This window comes from Euleptes europaea, chromosome 17, assembly GCF_029931775.1.
Source record: "Euleptes europaea isolate rEulEur1 chromosome 17, rEulEur1.hap1, whole genome shotgun sequence".
In the NCBI taxonomy this organism is placed as follows: domain Eukaryota; kingdom Metazoa; phylum Chordata; class Lepidosauria; order Squamata; family Sphaerodactylidae; genus Euleptes; species Euleptes europaea.
The window spans coordinates 1,823,633-1,842,449 of NC_079328.1; the positions used below are offsets into that span (position 1 = coordinate 1,823,633).

General features: G+C 48.9%; 1 protein-coding gene across 1 annotated transcript in view; it reads left to right on the forward strand.

Moving 5' to 3' along the window:
- Positions 1 to 18,817, forward strand: part of CTNNAL1 (catenin alpha like 1) — a 92,783-nt gene that overhangs the window by 52,693 nt on the left and 21,273 nt on the right. The window contains exons 7-8 of the mRNA XM_056862936.1: positions 10,690 to 10,890; positions 11,803 to 11,889. Of these exons, the coding sequence (XP_056718914.1) occupies positions 10,690 to 10,890; positions 11,803 to 11,889 (288 nt within the window). The remainder of the gene's footprint in view (positions 1 to 10,689; positions 10,891 to 11,802; positions 11,890 to 18,817) is intronic.

The following is an 18,817-nucleotide window of genomic DNA, read 5'->3' on the forward strand; positions in this document are numbered from 1 at the left end:
GATATTGGGGAGCTTGAGAAGGTGCAGAAAAAAAGCAACCAAAATTATCAGGGGACTAGAGCAACTGCCCTATGAGGAGTAGGCTTTTTAGCTTGGAAAGAAGGCAGTTAGGGAAGACATGATAGAGGTCTATAAAATTATGCATGGTATGGAGAGAGTGGACAGGGAGAAGCTTTTCTTCATAATACTAGAACGCGAGTAGCAATAAGGGGGACCTCTTATCTTAACTCAGAGGGGGCGGGACGTGTCATTTTTTGCCAGCTTGTGTGTGTGTGTGCATTGGTGTGACTGAGGGGGCGGGGCAACGTGTTTCAGCTGCTGGCAGGCAGGGTGTGTGTATGTGTGTGATTCCCAGTGTCTTTTTTAGAATGCACTACATCCTCCAGCCTGTGGGGGGGGGGTGTTCCAGAGCATATGGTTAGGTTGCCAGAATCCAGGCTGGAGTTTTCCCCAAACAAGTGATTTTTTTTTACTAGGGAGAGGTTGTGGTTGTTGGAGCATGCTTTTATGGCCTGCAGACCCTCTTCCCCCTTTAAAAGCATGCCCCTTCAGTTTTTTCCCCCCAATCATGCAGCATAGGGCAGAGAGAGAGAGAGAGAGAAGGTTTCATAAACCCCCTGTAAGGAGCGGGGGCTTGGGTGTGTTTTTTTTAACTGTGCTTACCCCACAGCAGCTCTCTTAGTGTAAGAAAGCCTGGACGGGCTGTTGAGGTCTATACAATGGAGGAAACGCCTCTTGGGAGGGGGAAAGAGAGAGGGAGGGAGGAGCCAGCAGGAGGTAGGGGTGTGTTTGGAAAAACACATGTGATCTGCCCCCACCTTCATTGGGGAGGGGGAGGAGGAGGGGGCTGGGGGCCTAACACAGCTACAGCGAGGGGATCTGCAGGCAGGCAGGCAGGCAGGAGAAATTCCTATTCCACCTTTGATTATGAGGTGGTAATCAAGAGGTGTAGTCTCATCCTCTGGCTCCTGTGGCACAGGAGTGCTTATACAGCAGACTCTCCCCCAACCCCTCCAAACGCAAGTTCCTTGCAGGAACTTTTGAGAAAGCAGATTTTTTTTTTTTGCACAAAGTCAGCTGGGGACAGAGAAACATTCCCCACCCCCGTGAGAATTTGCAAGACCATGCAGCCTGAAGGCATAAAAAAAGCAGCTAGCCTTTCTACGCACGATGGTTCTCACGAGTCAGAGAGGCAAGCAGGCAGACTCCAGAGCTAGGGGTTGCCGCTAGCTGGTATCTAGACACACACACGCACAGAGAGTGAGAGTGAGAGAGACGGATCTTTTTTTTCTTTCCACTTTACACCCAAGGCAGCTCGTTTTTATTTATTTTTACAGAAGGGAGCTGATTCCTAGCCCCACTCATTCTGTTCCTGAACAGACAGAGAGTAGCGGAAGGTCTTTCTGAGGGGGAGGTGAGGAGGGGAACTTTCAAACCCTTAAGACAGAAGAAAACAGACAGTCCCAACGCAAGTTCCTTGTAGGAACTTTTGAGAAAGATTTTTGCCTAAACTAACTGAAGTGGGTCGTGCTGTTCAGATGACAGGCTCTTAGAATGTATCACTTACTGAGAAGTGAAGTTATCTTATTCAGCCAATCATCGAGTAAGCAGGGCTCAACAACTTTACTTACTTTTAAAAAGCAAGTCTTTTTATTGATATACTTCTAGTAAAATATGTATAAATGCAGATTATCAAGTCTTTAACACTTCTATAAAAACTCTTGTCAAAGTACAATGTATGTATGTACAATGTATGAAATAAAAGCAAGCAAGTCTTACATACTATTCAGTTTCAAAATCCAACTTCTAAAATATAACAGTCAAATTATTCTGATTCAGTTCAAAGTATCTAATTCACAAAGTCTAGAGTAATATATTTAAGCCATACATACCATTCAGCCTTTTCTTGAGAGCCTTTTGGAAGGTTCTGATTCTCTGTGCTTACTATGGCTGTATTTATACAATTTTCATACCATTCTCATCGTTATTACAATACGCATTAAATGAGACCATTTAGAAATCTGTAACACAATATAGAACTATATACAGCATAAAACATAATTATTGCTGACACTGCAACTTGTAACCAGCTGGTTAGTATGAAACGTAGCCTTCAGCAAGGTTATATACTGTAGCCTTTAGCAAGGTCACAGAAAGCAAGAAATTACTGTCTTGAGGTTATAAAAAGCAAAGTTGAAGCTATTAATGCACTCACAGTGCAGTAAGATCTTTTTAGTAGACCTTGAGGATGGCAGGACTTTTCTGCCTTTGAGATTCAGCTGACAGCTGGCAGCTGAATCAGAAAAGGTGATTTTAGTTACATCTTACTGACAGATAATGAAAGTGACTCTATACCTCTCCCTTCAAGGACAAGACCAGGGTAACATAATTAGCTCTTAAAGAATTCTGACCTTGAGAGAATTCTGTCAGCATTTTGTAAGCTGTTACCAGGCTTTTCATTACACAAACCTCTGCAGTCTATGGTTCAGTTTTATATGCTGTGTTCAAGCTCTTCATAGAATTCTGCACATGTACACAAAATACCATAATTATGTCAGAGACCGTGACATAAGTTCTCCATCTCCAAAAGTCCGCTAGCTGTTATCTCACGCTGTGCTGCTTATCAGCAGGGCTTCTTTAAAAACCAAGAGTTCTGAGAGAGACAGCCACAGAGAGGGAGAGAAATCAGCACGCATGCAAAACTCAGACTTAAGAGGAGGGGAAGGAAACTTATGCAGTCTGAGAGAGGGAGAGAGAAGCGACGCTTTCATAGTTACTGTAAGGAGGGGGGCTGTGAACCCCCCTAACCCCCAGTTTATTTGTGCTAATGTTCAACCAGATCTTACCTCTCCAGAGAAGCGTAGCGAAAGAAAGTTAAAAGCTGTGCTCCAACTGTCTATACAGCGAAGAGGTGGAGTTGGGTATTTGGAAAAGCCTCCGTTCCCTACCACCTGATCTGGCTTTAAGAATATGACAGGCTGTTTGCACCCCATGTGCTCTCCAACTCAGGGAGGGTTGAGGGAGAAAGGGGGGGAGAGGAGGAGTTGGCTTCTCTCGTTATCTTTTACCAAACAGCTCTCAACAGTATGAAACGACAGGGGCAAGCACGTCACACGGCTTTCTAGCTTTCCCCAATCTTTATCAAACACAGGGCTTCTTTTAAACTTTGCCTCAGAGACAGCGATGGGGCCCCACAGGTCAGAAAGTTTGTGGATTGACAGGTCCCGAGGGGGGGAGGGGGGGCACAAGATGATCGGAGGAGCCTTCTATTTTTTTCTAAGTGGTTGAACGAGACCCTAGACTAGAGCATGGCAGCAGCAGGGAGGGGGAGGGGGCTCAGACTCCTGCTTGCTTAGCTGGCCCCTGTGAAAATAAAACACAGAGGAAAGTTTTCCTTTCTTAAACTCTCCTGTTGAAAAGAGAGGTCAGATAACTAATTCATGTGAACAAAGCACTCACACGGCCACCCCTGCCCCCGAGCCCCCCTGAGAGAGACCGAACAGGGCCTCCTGTTTTTGCCCCACATGTGTGGGTTTTTTTTAAAAAAAAAACACGACCGCCCTACCCGGCGGACCACCCCCAACAGTTCGCGGGGAGAACCAGCCAGAGCGGTGAGCTTTGGCACAGAGGTCAGGGCCGGCAAGCCTGGGCACCCTGCCGATTTTCGTGGCATTCTGAGCAGGTTTAACAACGACCACTAGGGGCGCTCTGCCACACATGTATCGGTGGGGGTGTCACTTGTCACCTATCGCCACGTGCGTCTAGGTGAGGGGGTGGCGGATCTGTTACCAAATCTTCAGATTGCACGGCTTTCCGCGGAAGGTCGTGAGTGACAGGGAGTCCGTCTTCGTGTCAAAGTTTTGGAAAGCATTTTTAGGGATTGTGGGTATACAACAGGGTTTGTCTTCAGCCTATCACTCGCAGACGGATGGGCAGACCGAAAGGGTTAACACAGTGATAGAATGTTACATGCACTGTTTTGTAAATTACCACCAGGACAATTGGGTTGACCTGCTACCATTGGCGGAGTATGCCTATAATAACTTGGTACACTCTGCTACTGGCTTAAGCCCTTTTAAAGCGGTCTACGGAATGGAATTCGGATCCTTGGGGGCCGTACCCCTCCCGCCGGGCGGCAACCCCCCAGAGGTGTCAGTATGGGCTAACACAGTGAGGAACACTTGGCTCTGGCTTGTGAAAAACTTGGAGCAGGCGAAGGAGAGATACAAAGCACAGGCAGACAAACACAGGGCGCCCCAATAAGAATTAAAGGTTGGAGGGAAGGTATACCTCTCCACCAAAAATCTCAGGTCTATACATCCGTGTAAAAAACTGTGTCAAAAATTTGTGGGGCCGTTCCCAATCTCCCGGGTTATCAATGAGGTTACTGTGTGAAAAGGATCTTGGGGTCTTAATAGACCAAACACTGAACATGAGTCAGCAGTGTGATTCAGTAGTTAAAGAGGCAAATGCAGTCTTGGGCTGCATCAAGAGGAGTATGGTGTCCAGATCACGCGAAGTGATGGTATCGCTTTACTCCACTCTGGTTAGACCTCAACTAGAGTACTGTGTTCAGTTTTGGGCACCACAATTTAAAAAAGATGTAGACAAGCTGGAATGTGTCCAGAGGAGGGCAACAAAGGTGGTGAGGGGTCTGGAGACCAAGTCCTATGAGGAAAGGTTGAAGGAGCTGGGTGTCAGGAGCAGGCCATGAGGATGGTATGCGGTAGTGCGATTGTGCTGCTTCCAGGTGCTGTTGTGCTATTCTGTCCAAGGCCAGTCTATGCCCCATGTTTAGTCTTCATAGATTCTGGTCCTGGTCCTCATGGACTTACCGCCAACCACGGCAACGGCGGCTGATGTTGAGAAGGTACTAAACCCTGAGTTCGGTCCTTCCTCTGCTGATCTTGCTCAACAGGTCCAACCGCTGTTGGGCCAACACAAGGAGATCCTAATGCTCTTGGAACAAGCGGCCGAACCAATAGTGACGGCTGCTGCGGTTGCCAAACTCGAGGCGGACCGAGCGCTCGCTGACCAGAGGTGGGCGGAAGAGTAACTGTTGGTGGATGTGGCCGCCGCTCGGGCGCGAGCGACAGCAGGGACTGGAGCGCGGCCAAAAGTTAGCGGGGGACTGGACTGGTCTTTCCCCTCGTTCTCTCCGGACTCGCCGGAACCTGGCCTGCCCCGGGAAGTAGCGCGCCGGCAACGGCTCACCTTTGCTCCTGATGTGCAAGAATATTCGGAGGAGGTGGACTTGTATGCAGAGGAGGGCGACTGGAATATGAACTACCGAGTCAGCCAAGCCCGACGAACTGGGGGGGCTGAGGAGAAGAGCCATGCCTTGAGATTTCAAAACCGAGAGCTGTTGGATCGTATGGCCTGTATGCAGGACCAAATGGACTTGTTGATGAATGAGTACGGTCGCCTACAGCGGGCTCAAGCAGTGCCTGCACAGGCACTGGTCTCAGGCCAACAACCCCCTGGCCAGCAGCCTCCGCTACAGCCGGCTCCAGGGCAACCTCCGGTGCAACCGCTTCCAGGACAGCCGGCCCCGGTGCAGCTGCCTCCGGGGCAGCCAGCTCCAATACAACCGGCCCCCGGGCCACGACCGGCACCACCCCCTGTGATCCCGGTTGTGCAGTGGAAGCAACCCCGTTTGCAAGTGACATTTGATGGCTCCGCGGATGCATTGCCCTGTTTTCTACACCAAGTGGACAGTTACATGCGAGAACAGGGGCATGCCTTTCCCACAGAAGACAGCCGAGTAAAGTTCGTTTGCTCACTTTTGACTGGAAAGGTTGCAGATTGGATGGTCCTCTAGTTTGATACCTGGCCCGCTCCATACGGTCGCTTAATGAATTCATGCGAGCATTAAGGAGACGTTTCGAGGATCCGTTTCAAGGGGAGAAGGCCAAAGTGGCCCTCCTACAGCTCCGTCAAGGATCCTTCTCAGTCCGAGAGTTTGCGGATGAGTTCCAAAGACTCGCTAATAAAATAGTGGATTGGACGGAAGCTACCAGGGTGCATTACTTCCGAGCAGCGTTGCATCCTGAGATTCTAAACTGGGCATACATGCAGCGAGACCCAGCCACCTTGGAAGAATGGATTTTGCTGGCGGAGGTAGTGGAAAGCCGCCACCAGTTTATTTCCCTCGCCCGATGGCAGGCCAGGGAGGGGGGAAGCCAGAGAAACCCTCCCAAACCTGCCGCTCCTCAGGCCCCGCGGAGGCTTGCTCTACCTCCGCAAGACTGAGCGTTGCGGTTTCAAAGGGGAGACTGTCTCGTTTGCGGTGCCATGGGTCACTTTGCTGCCACACGTCCCTCACGTTCGGGACTGCCGAGTCCCACTCCCCAACCAGAGGGGACTCCTTGCGGAAGAGGATGCGCTCAAGGAAGGAGCACCGCAGCCGAGCGGAGCATTGCTCCAAGACGAAAAGCGCCCCCAGCTCTGCACATTGGAGAAATGACAACGGACCTTTCGCTAGCAGACCCGTCGGGGTACAGGATTAGTTACTACTCCTGGGGAGGGCAGCTCCCCTTCTTCAGAGGAAGGTGACCACTGGAACTCCCCAGTTCTTAACTTGGAGTCTCCCCTCGAACAGCCAAAAAATGGACTGGGTCTGCGGTAGAAGGAGCGATACCGCAGACCTCCGCAGTGGTTCCTGTGAAACCCAAGGCTCCTGTCATGGTAAGTGAAGTAGAAGAGACTGTATATGTAGATGTAATATTACGACATTATAGAAAAGGTCCTCAATTGCAAGTTAAGGCCCTAATAGACTCTGGGTGTGCCCGCTCGTTAATTAACAAAACCACCTTTAAGGCGCTCCAGGTGAAATCAGTCCCTTTGCCGGCACCTGTTCAATTTGCTCAAATGGATGGCAGTGATTTCAGGGGGGGGCAGTCGACCGTCGCACTGACAGAGTGGGGATGGGAATTGGCCACCACTGGGAACTAATCAACTTTACAATGGTGCCCAATGTTCGATATGCTGTGGTGTTAGGAGCAAATTGGCTCAAAGGACACAGTCCCACCATAGACTGGGAAGCTGGGACTTTAACGTTCAATAGCTCGCTGTGTGAGTTGCACCGATACGAAGTAGCCGTTAAAACCGTAATCAAACCAACTCCTGCTCTGGCCTCAGACACCTCCAGTCCGACCCAAGTGCCACCTGAATATCAGGACTTTACAGACGTGTTTAATGTGCAGGAGTATGATGTGTTACCCCCCCACCGCCGGACGGACTGTACTATTGAAGTGGTGGGGGATGGAAAACTGCCAAAAAGTACAATTTATCCGATGAGTCCTATGGAACGGAAGGTGCTCCGCGAATTCTTACACAAGAACTTGGCTAGCGGTTTCATCCAACCCTCCATCGCGCCCTATTCGGCACCGGCTTTCTTCGTGCGTAACAAAATGGGATTTGCGTTTGTGTATTGACTTTCGAAAACTCAATGCTGTTACTCAAACGAATGCTTATCCCATCCCCCTCATTTCTGATCTCTTGGGACAATTGACGGAGGGACACATTTTCACCAAATTGGACTTAGTCGAGGCTTATTACAGAGTCAGAATCCGGGAGGGAGATGAATCTCTGACAGCCTTTTCCAGTTGCTTTGGGATGTTCGAATTTATGGTGATGCCTTTTGGATTAAAAGGGGCCCCGGGAGTCTTCATGCAATTCGTTAATGAGATCCTCCATGAGCTACTATTCAAAGGGAGTTGTGGTTTATTTAGATGATATCCTCATTTACTCTAAGACCATGGATGAGCCTGTTGCCTTGGTTCGAGAGGTGTTGCAACATCTGAGACAATCAGATGATATCCTCATTTACTCTAAGACCATGGATGAGCATGTTGCCTTGGTTCGAGAGGTGTTGCAACATCTGAGACAATCAGCTGTATGCTAAAATGTCTAAATGCAAGTTCCATAAAAAGCAATTGACTTTCCTAGGATATATTATCTCACACCAGGGACTAACTATGGGTCCTGAAAAGGTGCAAGCAGTGCTCAGTTGGGAACCACCCTCTACTCGTAAACAGGTCCAAAGATTTCTCGGGTTCGCAAATTTTTACAGGGTGTTCCTCCCACATTTTGCTCAGATTGCGTTACCCATCACGAACTTCCTTAAGACTAAGGGAAAGGGGAATACTGCCACCTTACCCAACGCCCGGGTGGAGTGGACCCCCCAGTGTCAAGCCGCCTTCGATAGCCTTAAACAGCTTTTTACATCCGAGCCTGTTTTGCAGCACCCGGACTGCAGTCAACCATTCATAGTGCATGTAGACGCTTCTGACGTAGCGATGGGGGGGTGCACTCCTGCAGCGGGGGGAGGATGGGCACCTGCATCCGTGCACTTATTTTTCTAAAAAGTTCACTCAATCCGAACTCAATTGGGCCGTTTGGGGAAAGGAAGCCGCTGCAGTAAAGCATGCCCTGACTGTGGAGGCAATTTTTAGAAGGTTCCAAGGTGCCCTTTGAAGTATGGTCCGATCACAAAAACCTGGAGGCCCTAACGGGGGCTTGCAAGCTGTCCGCGAAGCACGTACGCTGGGTGGACTTCTTTGCCTAATTTCGATTCGTCCTAAAATATGTACCAGGGAAGCAAAACTTTCTGGCTGATGCTTTATCCAGATTTCCCCAATATCCCACCAAGGTTGATCGGCCCACAGAGTCGCTTTTCACCCCTGCCCAACGAGGTCTGTTGCCCACTTTGGCCGTACAAACCCGTTCTCGGACCCGATCCCTCCCGCCGCCACTTTCAATGGAGGGGGAAGCCCCATGCCTGGCTGAGCCGGCAGCGCCACCGCCTCGCTTCCTCTTCCCCCTGAGCGACTGACAGCCACAGTTCCCGAGGTGCGGGGGCCCGAGCGCCCCGTTCAGTCGCTCCCTGCACCTGTGTCGGCTCCGTCCCAGGTCAAGCTGCCCGCCGACTCCTCTCCTGAGGGGGTAGAAGGGCTGTCTGATTCCTTTAAGGAGACTCTCCTCGCAGTTGTCAAGCGTAACTGTCCCCGCAGACCCTTCCAACTACTCTAATTAAACGCGGGGGGTTTGGTACAGATTCTAAATTGTATGTTCCAAAAGTGTTGCGGGGGGAGGTTTTGGGTTTGGTTCATGGCGCCAAGACCGCTGGACATTTCGGATTTCTCAAGACATTGCATTTGCTACGGAGACAATTTTGGTGGGCAGTCAGATGTGGACTCCGTAATCCGCAGCTGCTCCATATGTGCAGCAGCCAAACAATCTCAGGGCAAGCCGCCCAACTTTTACAACCGTTAGAGACTCCCTTGAAACCATGGGAAGTAATTGCAATGGATTTCATCAAGGCTCAGGCTGACAAACATCACTCCAGTATGGAATGCAAAGTGGGGGACCTTGTCTATCTGTCCACCAAGAACCTACGATCCACCCGCCTTGTGATAAACTCAGTGTCAAGTATGTGGGTCCGTTCCCCATTTCCCGGATTATTAATCCAGTGGCTCTGGAACTCTCCTTGCCCAAGTCCCTCCGGAGAATCCATCCTGTGTTCCATGTCAGTCTTTTAAAACCGTATGTTCCTTCCCAAAAATGGCATCCTGAACCACAACCCGAAGTGCCTGAAATGGTGTGTGTGTGTGTGGGTGGGAGCATTTTGAAGTAGCTAAAATACTGGATTCTCGCATTCGCTATGGTACCCTTCAGTACCTGGTCCGCTGGAAACATTTTAGTCCCGCCCAGGATGAATGGGTGCGTGCCTGTGATGTCTCCGCCCCCCGCTTGATACAAGAATTCCATGCAGCCTACCGTCACAAACCCAAGGTGGAAGGTGGGGGGTCTTTGGGGGGGCAGAATGTCAGGAGCAGGCCATGAGGATGGTATGCGGTAGTGCGATTGTGCTGCTTCCAGGTGCTGTTGTGCTATTCTGTCCAAGGCCAGTCTATGCCCCATGTTTAGTCTTCATAGATTCCCATACTGTGGGAATCGCCAAGTACTCCTTCCTGCCTCTGGGAGGGGGGGTTGCCTGGGTTACCAGTTATCTCCTTTTGCTTTTCCATATATGCCATGTACCTTGCCTTTGCCCCTTACTAGTGTCCTTTTGAATATGGCTTCTGAAACCTGTTGATTCTAACCAATAAAACTGCTTTCATGGACTTGCCGTCTGCTGGAATCTGTTTATGGGTTTGCCGCAGGGCTAGAGCTTACACTGGGTATGTTTAGCCTGAAGAGGAGAAGACTGAGAGGGGATATAATAACCATGTTCAAGTACTTGAGAGGCTGTCATATTGAGGATGGTGCCAAGTTGTTTTCTGTTGCCCAAGAAAGTCGGACCAGAACCAACGGGTTGAAGTTAAATCAAAAGAGTTTCTGTCTAGACATTAGGAAGAATCTTCTAACAGAGCGGTTCCTCTGGAACAGGCTTCCTCGGGAGGTGGTAAGCTCTCCTTCCTTGGAGGTTTTATGAAGAGGTTAGATGGCCATCTGTCAGCAATTCTGATTGTGTGACCTTAGGCAGATGATGAGAGGGAAGGCATCTTGGCCATCTTCTGGTCACTAGGTGTGCGGGGGGAGGTAGTTGTGAATTTCCAGCATTGAGCAGGGGGTTGGACTAGATGACCCTGGTGGTCCCTTCCAACTCTGATTCTATGATTCTATTCTATCCTTTGGTGACTTCATCGCGGGTTTCTCTCTGCCCACTCCCCCGCCCCCCTTCAGAATAAAGTGGAAGGTCTGCGAGACAACCTTTACCTTCTGCCGAAAGAGAGTCTTCGGGCAATGATGCGGGTCATCCTCGAGCACACGGAGGATTTCACCGACTCTGCTTACACCAGCCATGAGAACCGAGAACACATCTTGGAGCTGTCCAAGCACGCCAAGTCTGAACTGGAGCGGCTGCTGTCGGCGTGGATGTCTGCCGTAAGCTGGCTGCTTCCTTAGAAATGAATACACTTCAGGATCAATTTACACAGAATTGATGGCATGATAGCGATAGTCACTGGCCACATGACAAGCACCGCGAGGACAGCGATCTTCCTGGGTTGTGCCTCTGTCTGTGCCATGGAGTCCCTGTGTGTTGCTTGTAGGCTTCCTGGTGGGTAAGGAACACTTACAGCCAGAATGGTGCCGGCTTCTTAAAACCGGCGACGCTTTTGCCCCCGTTGTGCATTGCATTGCGGTGTCTATATTGCCAGTTAGCAGCGTGGTGAATCATGGAAAGTACCACATCCATAGAACAGCAGTGTTTGAATCAGGTTGTGGTCCCAAAAGGGTGGGCTGGGGGGCAGAAATGCACCTTCCCTGTATTTCTAAATCCCCCCTGAGGAATGCAGAGTTCCTGCAGGAGAGAACTGGCAGGCGGGGAGAGTTCAGTCCTGCTCCCATTGTTGTCAAGCCTGCCCAAAGCTTTGTAGAGATCTCTGATGTATACGTAACTCTTCTGTCAAGCGGATGCAGTCCTGTTTGTTTAACTGCTGGAGAAGGCTCTGCAAATGCATCTCCATCTCCCTTGCAAGTACGGAGCTCTTTTTGATTGGGAATGGAACAGGCCTGCTTAAGAGAAGCTACATGTGCGTGCAGAAAGTCCTGCATGGACACCAGAGCTGAAGCTTCACAGCTTGAATTGGTATAAACTCCTCTTCATTTGAAACAGGACAGAGATCTCATTCAACAAAAACAAATGCCTCGTTTTTAATTGCCCACTCAGTAGAAGTTGGATTTTAGCTTTATTGCTTAATCAAGGTTTTTAAAAATATATTTTAAATTTTGCCCAAAGAGCTAAATTGCTTGAGATAATTTCTTTTGTGGGGTTGGGGAATTTTGTCTCTGTAGCAAAGCCTGAAGAAGAGGGATGTCACAGAGGACATGGAAGTAGCCCTATTGAAAATGTGTCAGTCCTTGAATGAGCTTCAGAGAGAAGTAAGTGAAATTCTGTCTGTCATATGTTTGGGGGCTTCTTGCACTTGAAGATGTGTAACTTTTGAAAAAATAAATAGGTGGCCAGCAATATAGTTGTCAAATACTAGTTTCTAACTAACTGGCTCTTTCAGGCCAATCTTTTCCCCGGTTATCTTGAACCAGTTACCTGAGTAGCAGGCAGTTGGGCAAAAATCCAAGTTCCTAAGGAAATGTTAGGAATGGGGCTGACAGTGAATCTCTTGTGCATTTCCTCCTTCATAGAGTCCACTGCCCTGTTCGTGTTAGGGAGTGTTATTGATGGGAAGCGGGTATGAGCTTGATCAGGGTGGCCTGTTGGAGTCCCATGTAAACCACGCTGAATTTACCCAATAAAAGGAGTATGAGAAACATCCATAGCTCAGTGTAACAATTGGCTCCACTATGCTTATGCTTTAATGCCATTTGTACTCCACCTTTCCACAATGTTTCCAAGGCCTTTTAAAAAATAAAACACACATGCTGAAATGTACAAAGAAACCTGGAAACAGTATAAAACACCAAAGACCAAAATACCAGCAACCAAAACAGGAGTGTTTTCAAGAGGATAAGTAGGCTTTCCATCACTCTGGGGCTACCAATGAAAAGGTACTGCTTGTTTCATGATGGCCGGTAACTTGGAGCAGGGCCTCATGGATCACTCTCAACATTCCTGAAAGGAGGTGAGTCACCCTTCTCCTTTCCTCTCCTCCTCTTTGAGCTCTTGCGTCGCTCTTTGTGAGTGAGCACTTTCTATTAGCAGGGACCCCATCTTTTGTGAGTGTTGCTGAGGGCCGTCTGCACCATTGCAGTCCATATTGCATACCAAAGATAAATTCTGTGACCAGTATAAATTATGCATACTTTTGTTGGTGTTTGGCTAATTTATTGTGGTTTTGCTAGGAGCCAGGCAGGACACCAATACTGTGCCTCTGACCACTGAAAATCTAGGCCAGCTGCCTCCCTGCCCTCTGAGATTTCTGCAGGCTTTGTTTGCCCCGAGACTTTCAAGCATATCTTCACCATAAGAATTGCAAACTTTTTAAAAAATGAATATGAACACTGTGATTTTTGCTTGAGGACAGAGGACATTCTGCCTGAAACATTTGAGTCCTTGCCTATCCATCACCCCTAGAGGCAGGAGGTAGGTAGATCTTTCTGTCTCCAGGTGGGAGGGAGAGGGTGCCCGCCAGACGTCAGGCTTCTTCCTGCCTCCCAGTGACAGCACCCAAGGAAGGAGCTCCGTGGCCATCAGGCTGTCTTTCTAGGGGGCCTCTCCTTGTTTTTTGTCACCTCACTTCTCTTTGTTTACGTTTAGAAACAAGGGAACAGGCTGCAAAGGGGCCTGACAAGTGCTTCTGACAGAGCTTACACACACGCGCACACACACACCGCCAAAGCCCCCAAAACAAACTCAGAGCCACTTCTGAGCTCAGGGTTACAGTCAAACATGTTCCTGCCCTAAACTGGCAACAAAAGTGTCAGTAGCCATTGAAAGTGAGGACTGCATGTTTTATTACGATGCCTCTGCTGCAGATTCAGAAAGGAGAGAGGGGAATTGTTAGAGGATGAACCCCCTACCCCCAACCCAAGAGTCTCACAGGCTTTTCTTCCAGGAAGAGCTTCCTCTTTTACTGTTCTGGATCCTAAACTTTTTAAAAGCTCTCTGCACCTAAAGCAGAGCAGTCTAAAATTTTCAAGGGGGATGAGGATACTGAGGTATTTTCCAAAACCAGGGAGCTGGGATCATAAAATCATAGAGTAGGTAGAGTAAGTAGGTAGAGTACAGGCCACCTAGTCCGACCCCCCCCCTTCTCAATGCATGATCAGCCTAGAGCATCCATGACAAGTGCTTTTCCAGCCTCTGCTTGAAGACTGCCAGTGAGGGGGGAGCTCACCACCTCCTTGGGAAGATGAGTCCACCGTTGAACAACTCTTCCTGTAAAATTGTTTTCCTAATAACCTTTCCACCCGCAATTTAAACCCATGATTGCGAGTCCTGTCTTCTGCTGCCAACAGGAACAGCTCCCTGCCCTCTTCTGACAGGCCTTCAAACACTTCAAGAGAACAATCATGTCCTCCCTCAACCTCCTCTTCTCCAGACTAAACATTCCCAACTCCCTCAGCCTTTTTTCATAGGGCTCGGTCTCCAGGCCCCTGATCATCCTCGTCGCTCTCCTCTGCACCCATTCGATTCTGTCCACATCCTTTTTGAAGTGAGGCCTCCAGAACTGCACACAAGACTCTACGTGCAGCCTGACCAATGCAGTGTACAACGGAACTATGACATCTTGCGATTTGGATGTTTGCCTCTGTTGATGCACCCCAAGATCGCATTAGCTTTTTTTGTCGCTGCATCACACTGGCTGCTCATATTTAACTTACAGTACACCCATACCCCAACATCTTAAAACCATAGACTCATAGAATCATAGAGTTGGAAGGCACCACCAGGGTCATCTAGTCCAACCCCCTGCACAATGCAGGAAATTCACAACTACCTTCCCCCCCCATCCCTAGTGACCCCTACTCCATGCCCAATAGATGTTCACACACTGCTGCCTAGAAGTGTATCCCCCATCCAGTATGCATGTCCCTCATTTTTATTACCTAGGTGTAGAACTTAGCGCTTGTTGAATTGCATCCTGTTCACATCTGCCCACTTTTCCAGTGTATTCCGATCTCGTTGAATTCTATCTCTATCTTCTGGTGTGTTCGCAGCTCCTCCCAATTTGGTGTCGTCTGCAAATTTAATGAATAGTCCCACCACACCCTCATCTGGATCATTTTTAAAAACATTGAAAAGTACCAGGCCCAGAACCGAACCCTGTGGCACCCCACTGGACACCTCCCTCCATTCAGATGAAATGCCATTGACAGCTACTCTTTGAGTACAGTTCTCCAACCAGTTCCCTATCCACCTAACTATCTTAGGGTCCAGTCCACAGTCCTCTAGTTTATCCATCAGAACATCATGGGGAACCTTGTCAAAGGCCTTGCTGAAATCCAGGTAAACAACATCAACTGCCAGTTCTTGTAGGTTATCCGGGCTGTGTTACTGTGGTCTTGGTATTTTCTTACCTGACGTTTCGCCAGCAGCTGTGGCAGGCATCTTCAGAGGAGTAACACTGAAGGACAGTGTCTCTCAGTGTCAAAGTGTGTTGGAAGAGTAATATATATAGTGAGAACAGGGTTGAGTTTGAGCTGAGTCATTGTCCTGCAAAAGAATCAAAGGTAATGTGTTAATCATTGTCCTGTAAGTATCAAGGTAATGTGCTAATTAGGGTGTGGTATGTTAATGTGGAGCCATTGTTTCCTGAAGTGATCTGTTAACATGTGGAATCCAAAGCTAATCTGCATGACTATTGTGGACTAACTGTAGTCTTTGTTAGTCTGGAGTCCACAATAGCCATGCAGATTAGCTTTGGATTCCACATGTTAACAGATCACTTCAGGATACAATGGCTCCACATTAACATACCACACCCTAATTAGCACATTACCTTGATACTTACAGGACAATGATTAACACATTACCTTTGATACTTTTTCAGGACAATGACTCAGCTCAAACTCAACCCCCTTCTGACTATATATATTATTCTTCCAACACACTTTGACACTGAGAGACACTGTCCTTCAGTGTTACTCCTCTGAAGATTCCTGCCACAGCTGCTGGCGAAACATCAGGAAATAAAATACCAATACCATGGTCACACAGCCCAGATAACCTACAAGAACTGATGAACTCTGACCGTGAAAGCCTTCAACAACATCAACTGCATTCCCTCGATCCAGTAAGCTCATCACTTGATCAAAGAAGGAAACAAGGTTGGTCAGGCAGTACCTGTTGGGGACAATTCCATGCTGACTTCCCTGGATCACCAAGTTGTTCTTCAGGTGCTCACATATTGATTTCTTTAATATCTGCTCCAGTATCTTCCCAGGGATAGAGGTCAGATTGACTAGCCTATAGTTTCCTGGGTCATCTTTCCTTCCTTTTTTGAAAATTAGGATAATGTTTGCTCTCCTCCAATCTTGTGGTACATCTCCTGCCCTCCAAGTGGTCTGGAAAACGCTGGACATTTGTACTCATCAAATGCAGCCAGGTGCTTCTCAACTACCTCTCTGTTCATGTCAACCAGCAGCCCAGATGCCGTGCCTCGCCTAGTATCACTTCTAGATGAGGCCATTGGCTTTTTCAGGGGGAAAACTGAGGCAAAATAGGCACTGAGCCAATCTGCTTTCTCTCTGTCTTCTGTCAGAGTTTCTCCATTTTCACCCAACCGTGGGCTTATGGCCTCTTTTCCCTTGGATTTGCTTCTCACATATCTGAAGAAACCTTTCTTGAGAGCTGGTGACTGGTGTAGTGTTTAAGAGCTGTGGTTTGGAGTGGTGGATTCTGATCTAGAGAACCGGGTTTGATTCTCCCACTCCTCCACATGAGTGGCGGAGGCTAATCTGGTGAACTGGGTTTATTTCCCCACTCCTACACACGAAGCCAGCTGGGTGACCTTGGGCTAGTCACACTCTCTCAGCCCCACCTCACAGGGTGTCTGTTGGGGGGGGGAAGGGAAGGTGATTGTAAGCTGGTTTGAGTCTCCCTTAAGTGGTAGAGAAAGTTGGCATATAAAAACCAACTCTTCTTGTTGTTGTAGTGAGCCTCCCTGGCCAGCATCAGCTATCTGTGAGCTGTTTTCCCTTTTCCTTACTTCTTCAGGACTGAAATACAGAAGGAATGGGCTGCTCCAACTAGTCAGAGCTGCCTTTGGGGCATGCAAAAACATCTTTGCTGCTTTCCACCCAAAGTGGCCAGGCTCCTGAAGGTCCCAGTGATGGACCCCCAGTGGCAAGCTTGGCCTCAGGCGGGGTCCTGCCTAAGGATGGGGGGTGGCGAAGAGCGACGCAGCCCTATGCTGACCCCATGAGGCTCTGCCATCAGAGCTTCAGTTGCCACATCTGTCATGATAAGATCATCAGTTTTGTGACTTTGCAAACTCAAAGGAGTTTCCAGATGCTGCTAGCAATTTCCCATCTAGCTGTTTTCACAGCTTAGAGCGCACTGCAGCATTCATTTCAGATGCCGGCCCAGACTCTGTGATGTTGTCTGCGAGAACCAGGACAGCAGCAGTCTCAGTTCCCAGAAACCTTTGGTTCAAGTATTGGTCAATCAACACCCCCACCGAAGCCAATCTAGCATCTTGGGCCTTCCTGGGGTGGGGTGGGGAGAACTGCTTGGAGATCAACTGGGTGAAATCCTTGTTAGGAAGATAGGATCGGAAGGCGACCGTGCCCTTTTCTCATAAGCAAGATGACGAGAAGCTAAAGTTCTGCAGCAGCCAGTCCCTTTCACACCCACAGAACACTTCAAGCATTCTGCAGTGACTTCAAGAGGTCATCTTGCATGAAGCCACAGCAAGGGTACAGGTCCTCCACTCAGACCCAGTCAGCGCCTAAATCATCTGGCCAATCCAAGGGGCATAAACATCCTCAGTGATACGACTGACGCTGAGTCACTTCCTGGGCGGGAGACATCTGCAGCCTCCCTCAGGCCTGGGAGAAGCCCACTTCAGGCAGACAGGTCATCAACAGGGTCACACCAGGGTATTGCCTAGAGTTTCTCTCACCCCCCCCCCACATAGAACCACTACCCACCCTCCCCAAGTTCCACTCACCAGATCAAATGTCGACATGCAAGAGACGCTATTTCTCATCTACTGAAAATAAATGCAAAGTTCCTTGGTCACAATGCCTGTTCCTCGGTCACAAAGATGCTGTGGGGCTTGACTCCATCCTTTCTTCAGTTCTCAAAAAGAACAGAAGATGGACGTTAAGTTTTGCAACCAGTTCCTGAAATACAAAACATTCTAGATGGGAACTCTCAGAGTTATAGCCGAAGTCCTTCACCCAGGGGATTTCATGGAGTCAATTGGTCTCACAGAATTGACCTCTTATCCTACACTGAACAGGGGGTTGGACTAGATGGCCTGTATGGCCTTTCCAACTCTATGATTCTAAGCATTCTTACATGTTCTAATCTCTGTACCCTGGGGATACATCTGCATCCTTACCTAGACAGCTTGCTCGTCAGGTCATCATCCAAATCACGATCTCTGCAGGATATGGCCGTGGCCCTATAGTGTCTGGAACAGGATGCCTTCCTCATAAACTTCAAAGAGAGTTGCCTCAACCTCTCTGTCGGTTCTACACCTGGGAGCAATAATAGTGCAAACTTTCTTCCCCAGGACAAGGGGAGGGGGATTATGTCTGCAGTTCAAAAGGTGCGCTCAGCCCACTAAGTGGATTTGATGCTTCTAGCACAACTGCGGGGCTTGATGATAGTGGCATGACTGACCTTCCCAAAGGCCACTGTCTTCAGGTGGCACCTTCTCAGATAGAGGTGAAGTTGTTCCTCTAGCAAGATCTAGAATGGCGGATAGTGGAAGATCCATCTACTCAGCAGCGAGCTGATGCAGGTAAGGAGAGATGTACAGATCACCACTTGCGCCAGAGTCTCTCAGGCTGGGGAGCCCCATTGTCCCTTGAGTCATGTCCACAAGACCCAGAGGCCTCTAGAGGCCTCTAGAAGTGTCCGCTCTCTGGAACTCAGGGCCATCTGCACTTTCAGGACAAAATTCTGATGGCAAATGTCTGCACGAGGACAAGAGTAGAGGCACAGGTGAATTGGCAAGAGGGGGCACTTGCTCAGGCACTCTTCAGCAAGAGGCAGCAAAGGTGGTGAGCTGGGCAGAGAATCATCTCTCTTCCTTTACATAAGAGCATGCCTGAAGTTCCCTCAGCATCCAAGCCGCCCGGCTCCGTCATGGCACCTCGGACCCAGGCACACCCGGTCATGGAACTTTTCTCTATTCCAGGATCTGGCCAACTCCCATCTCCAAGGATCTGGTTCTTC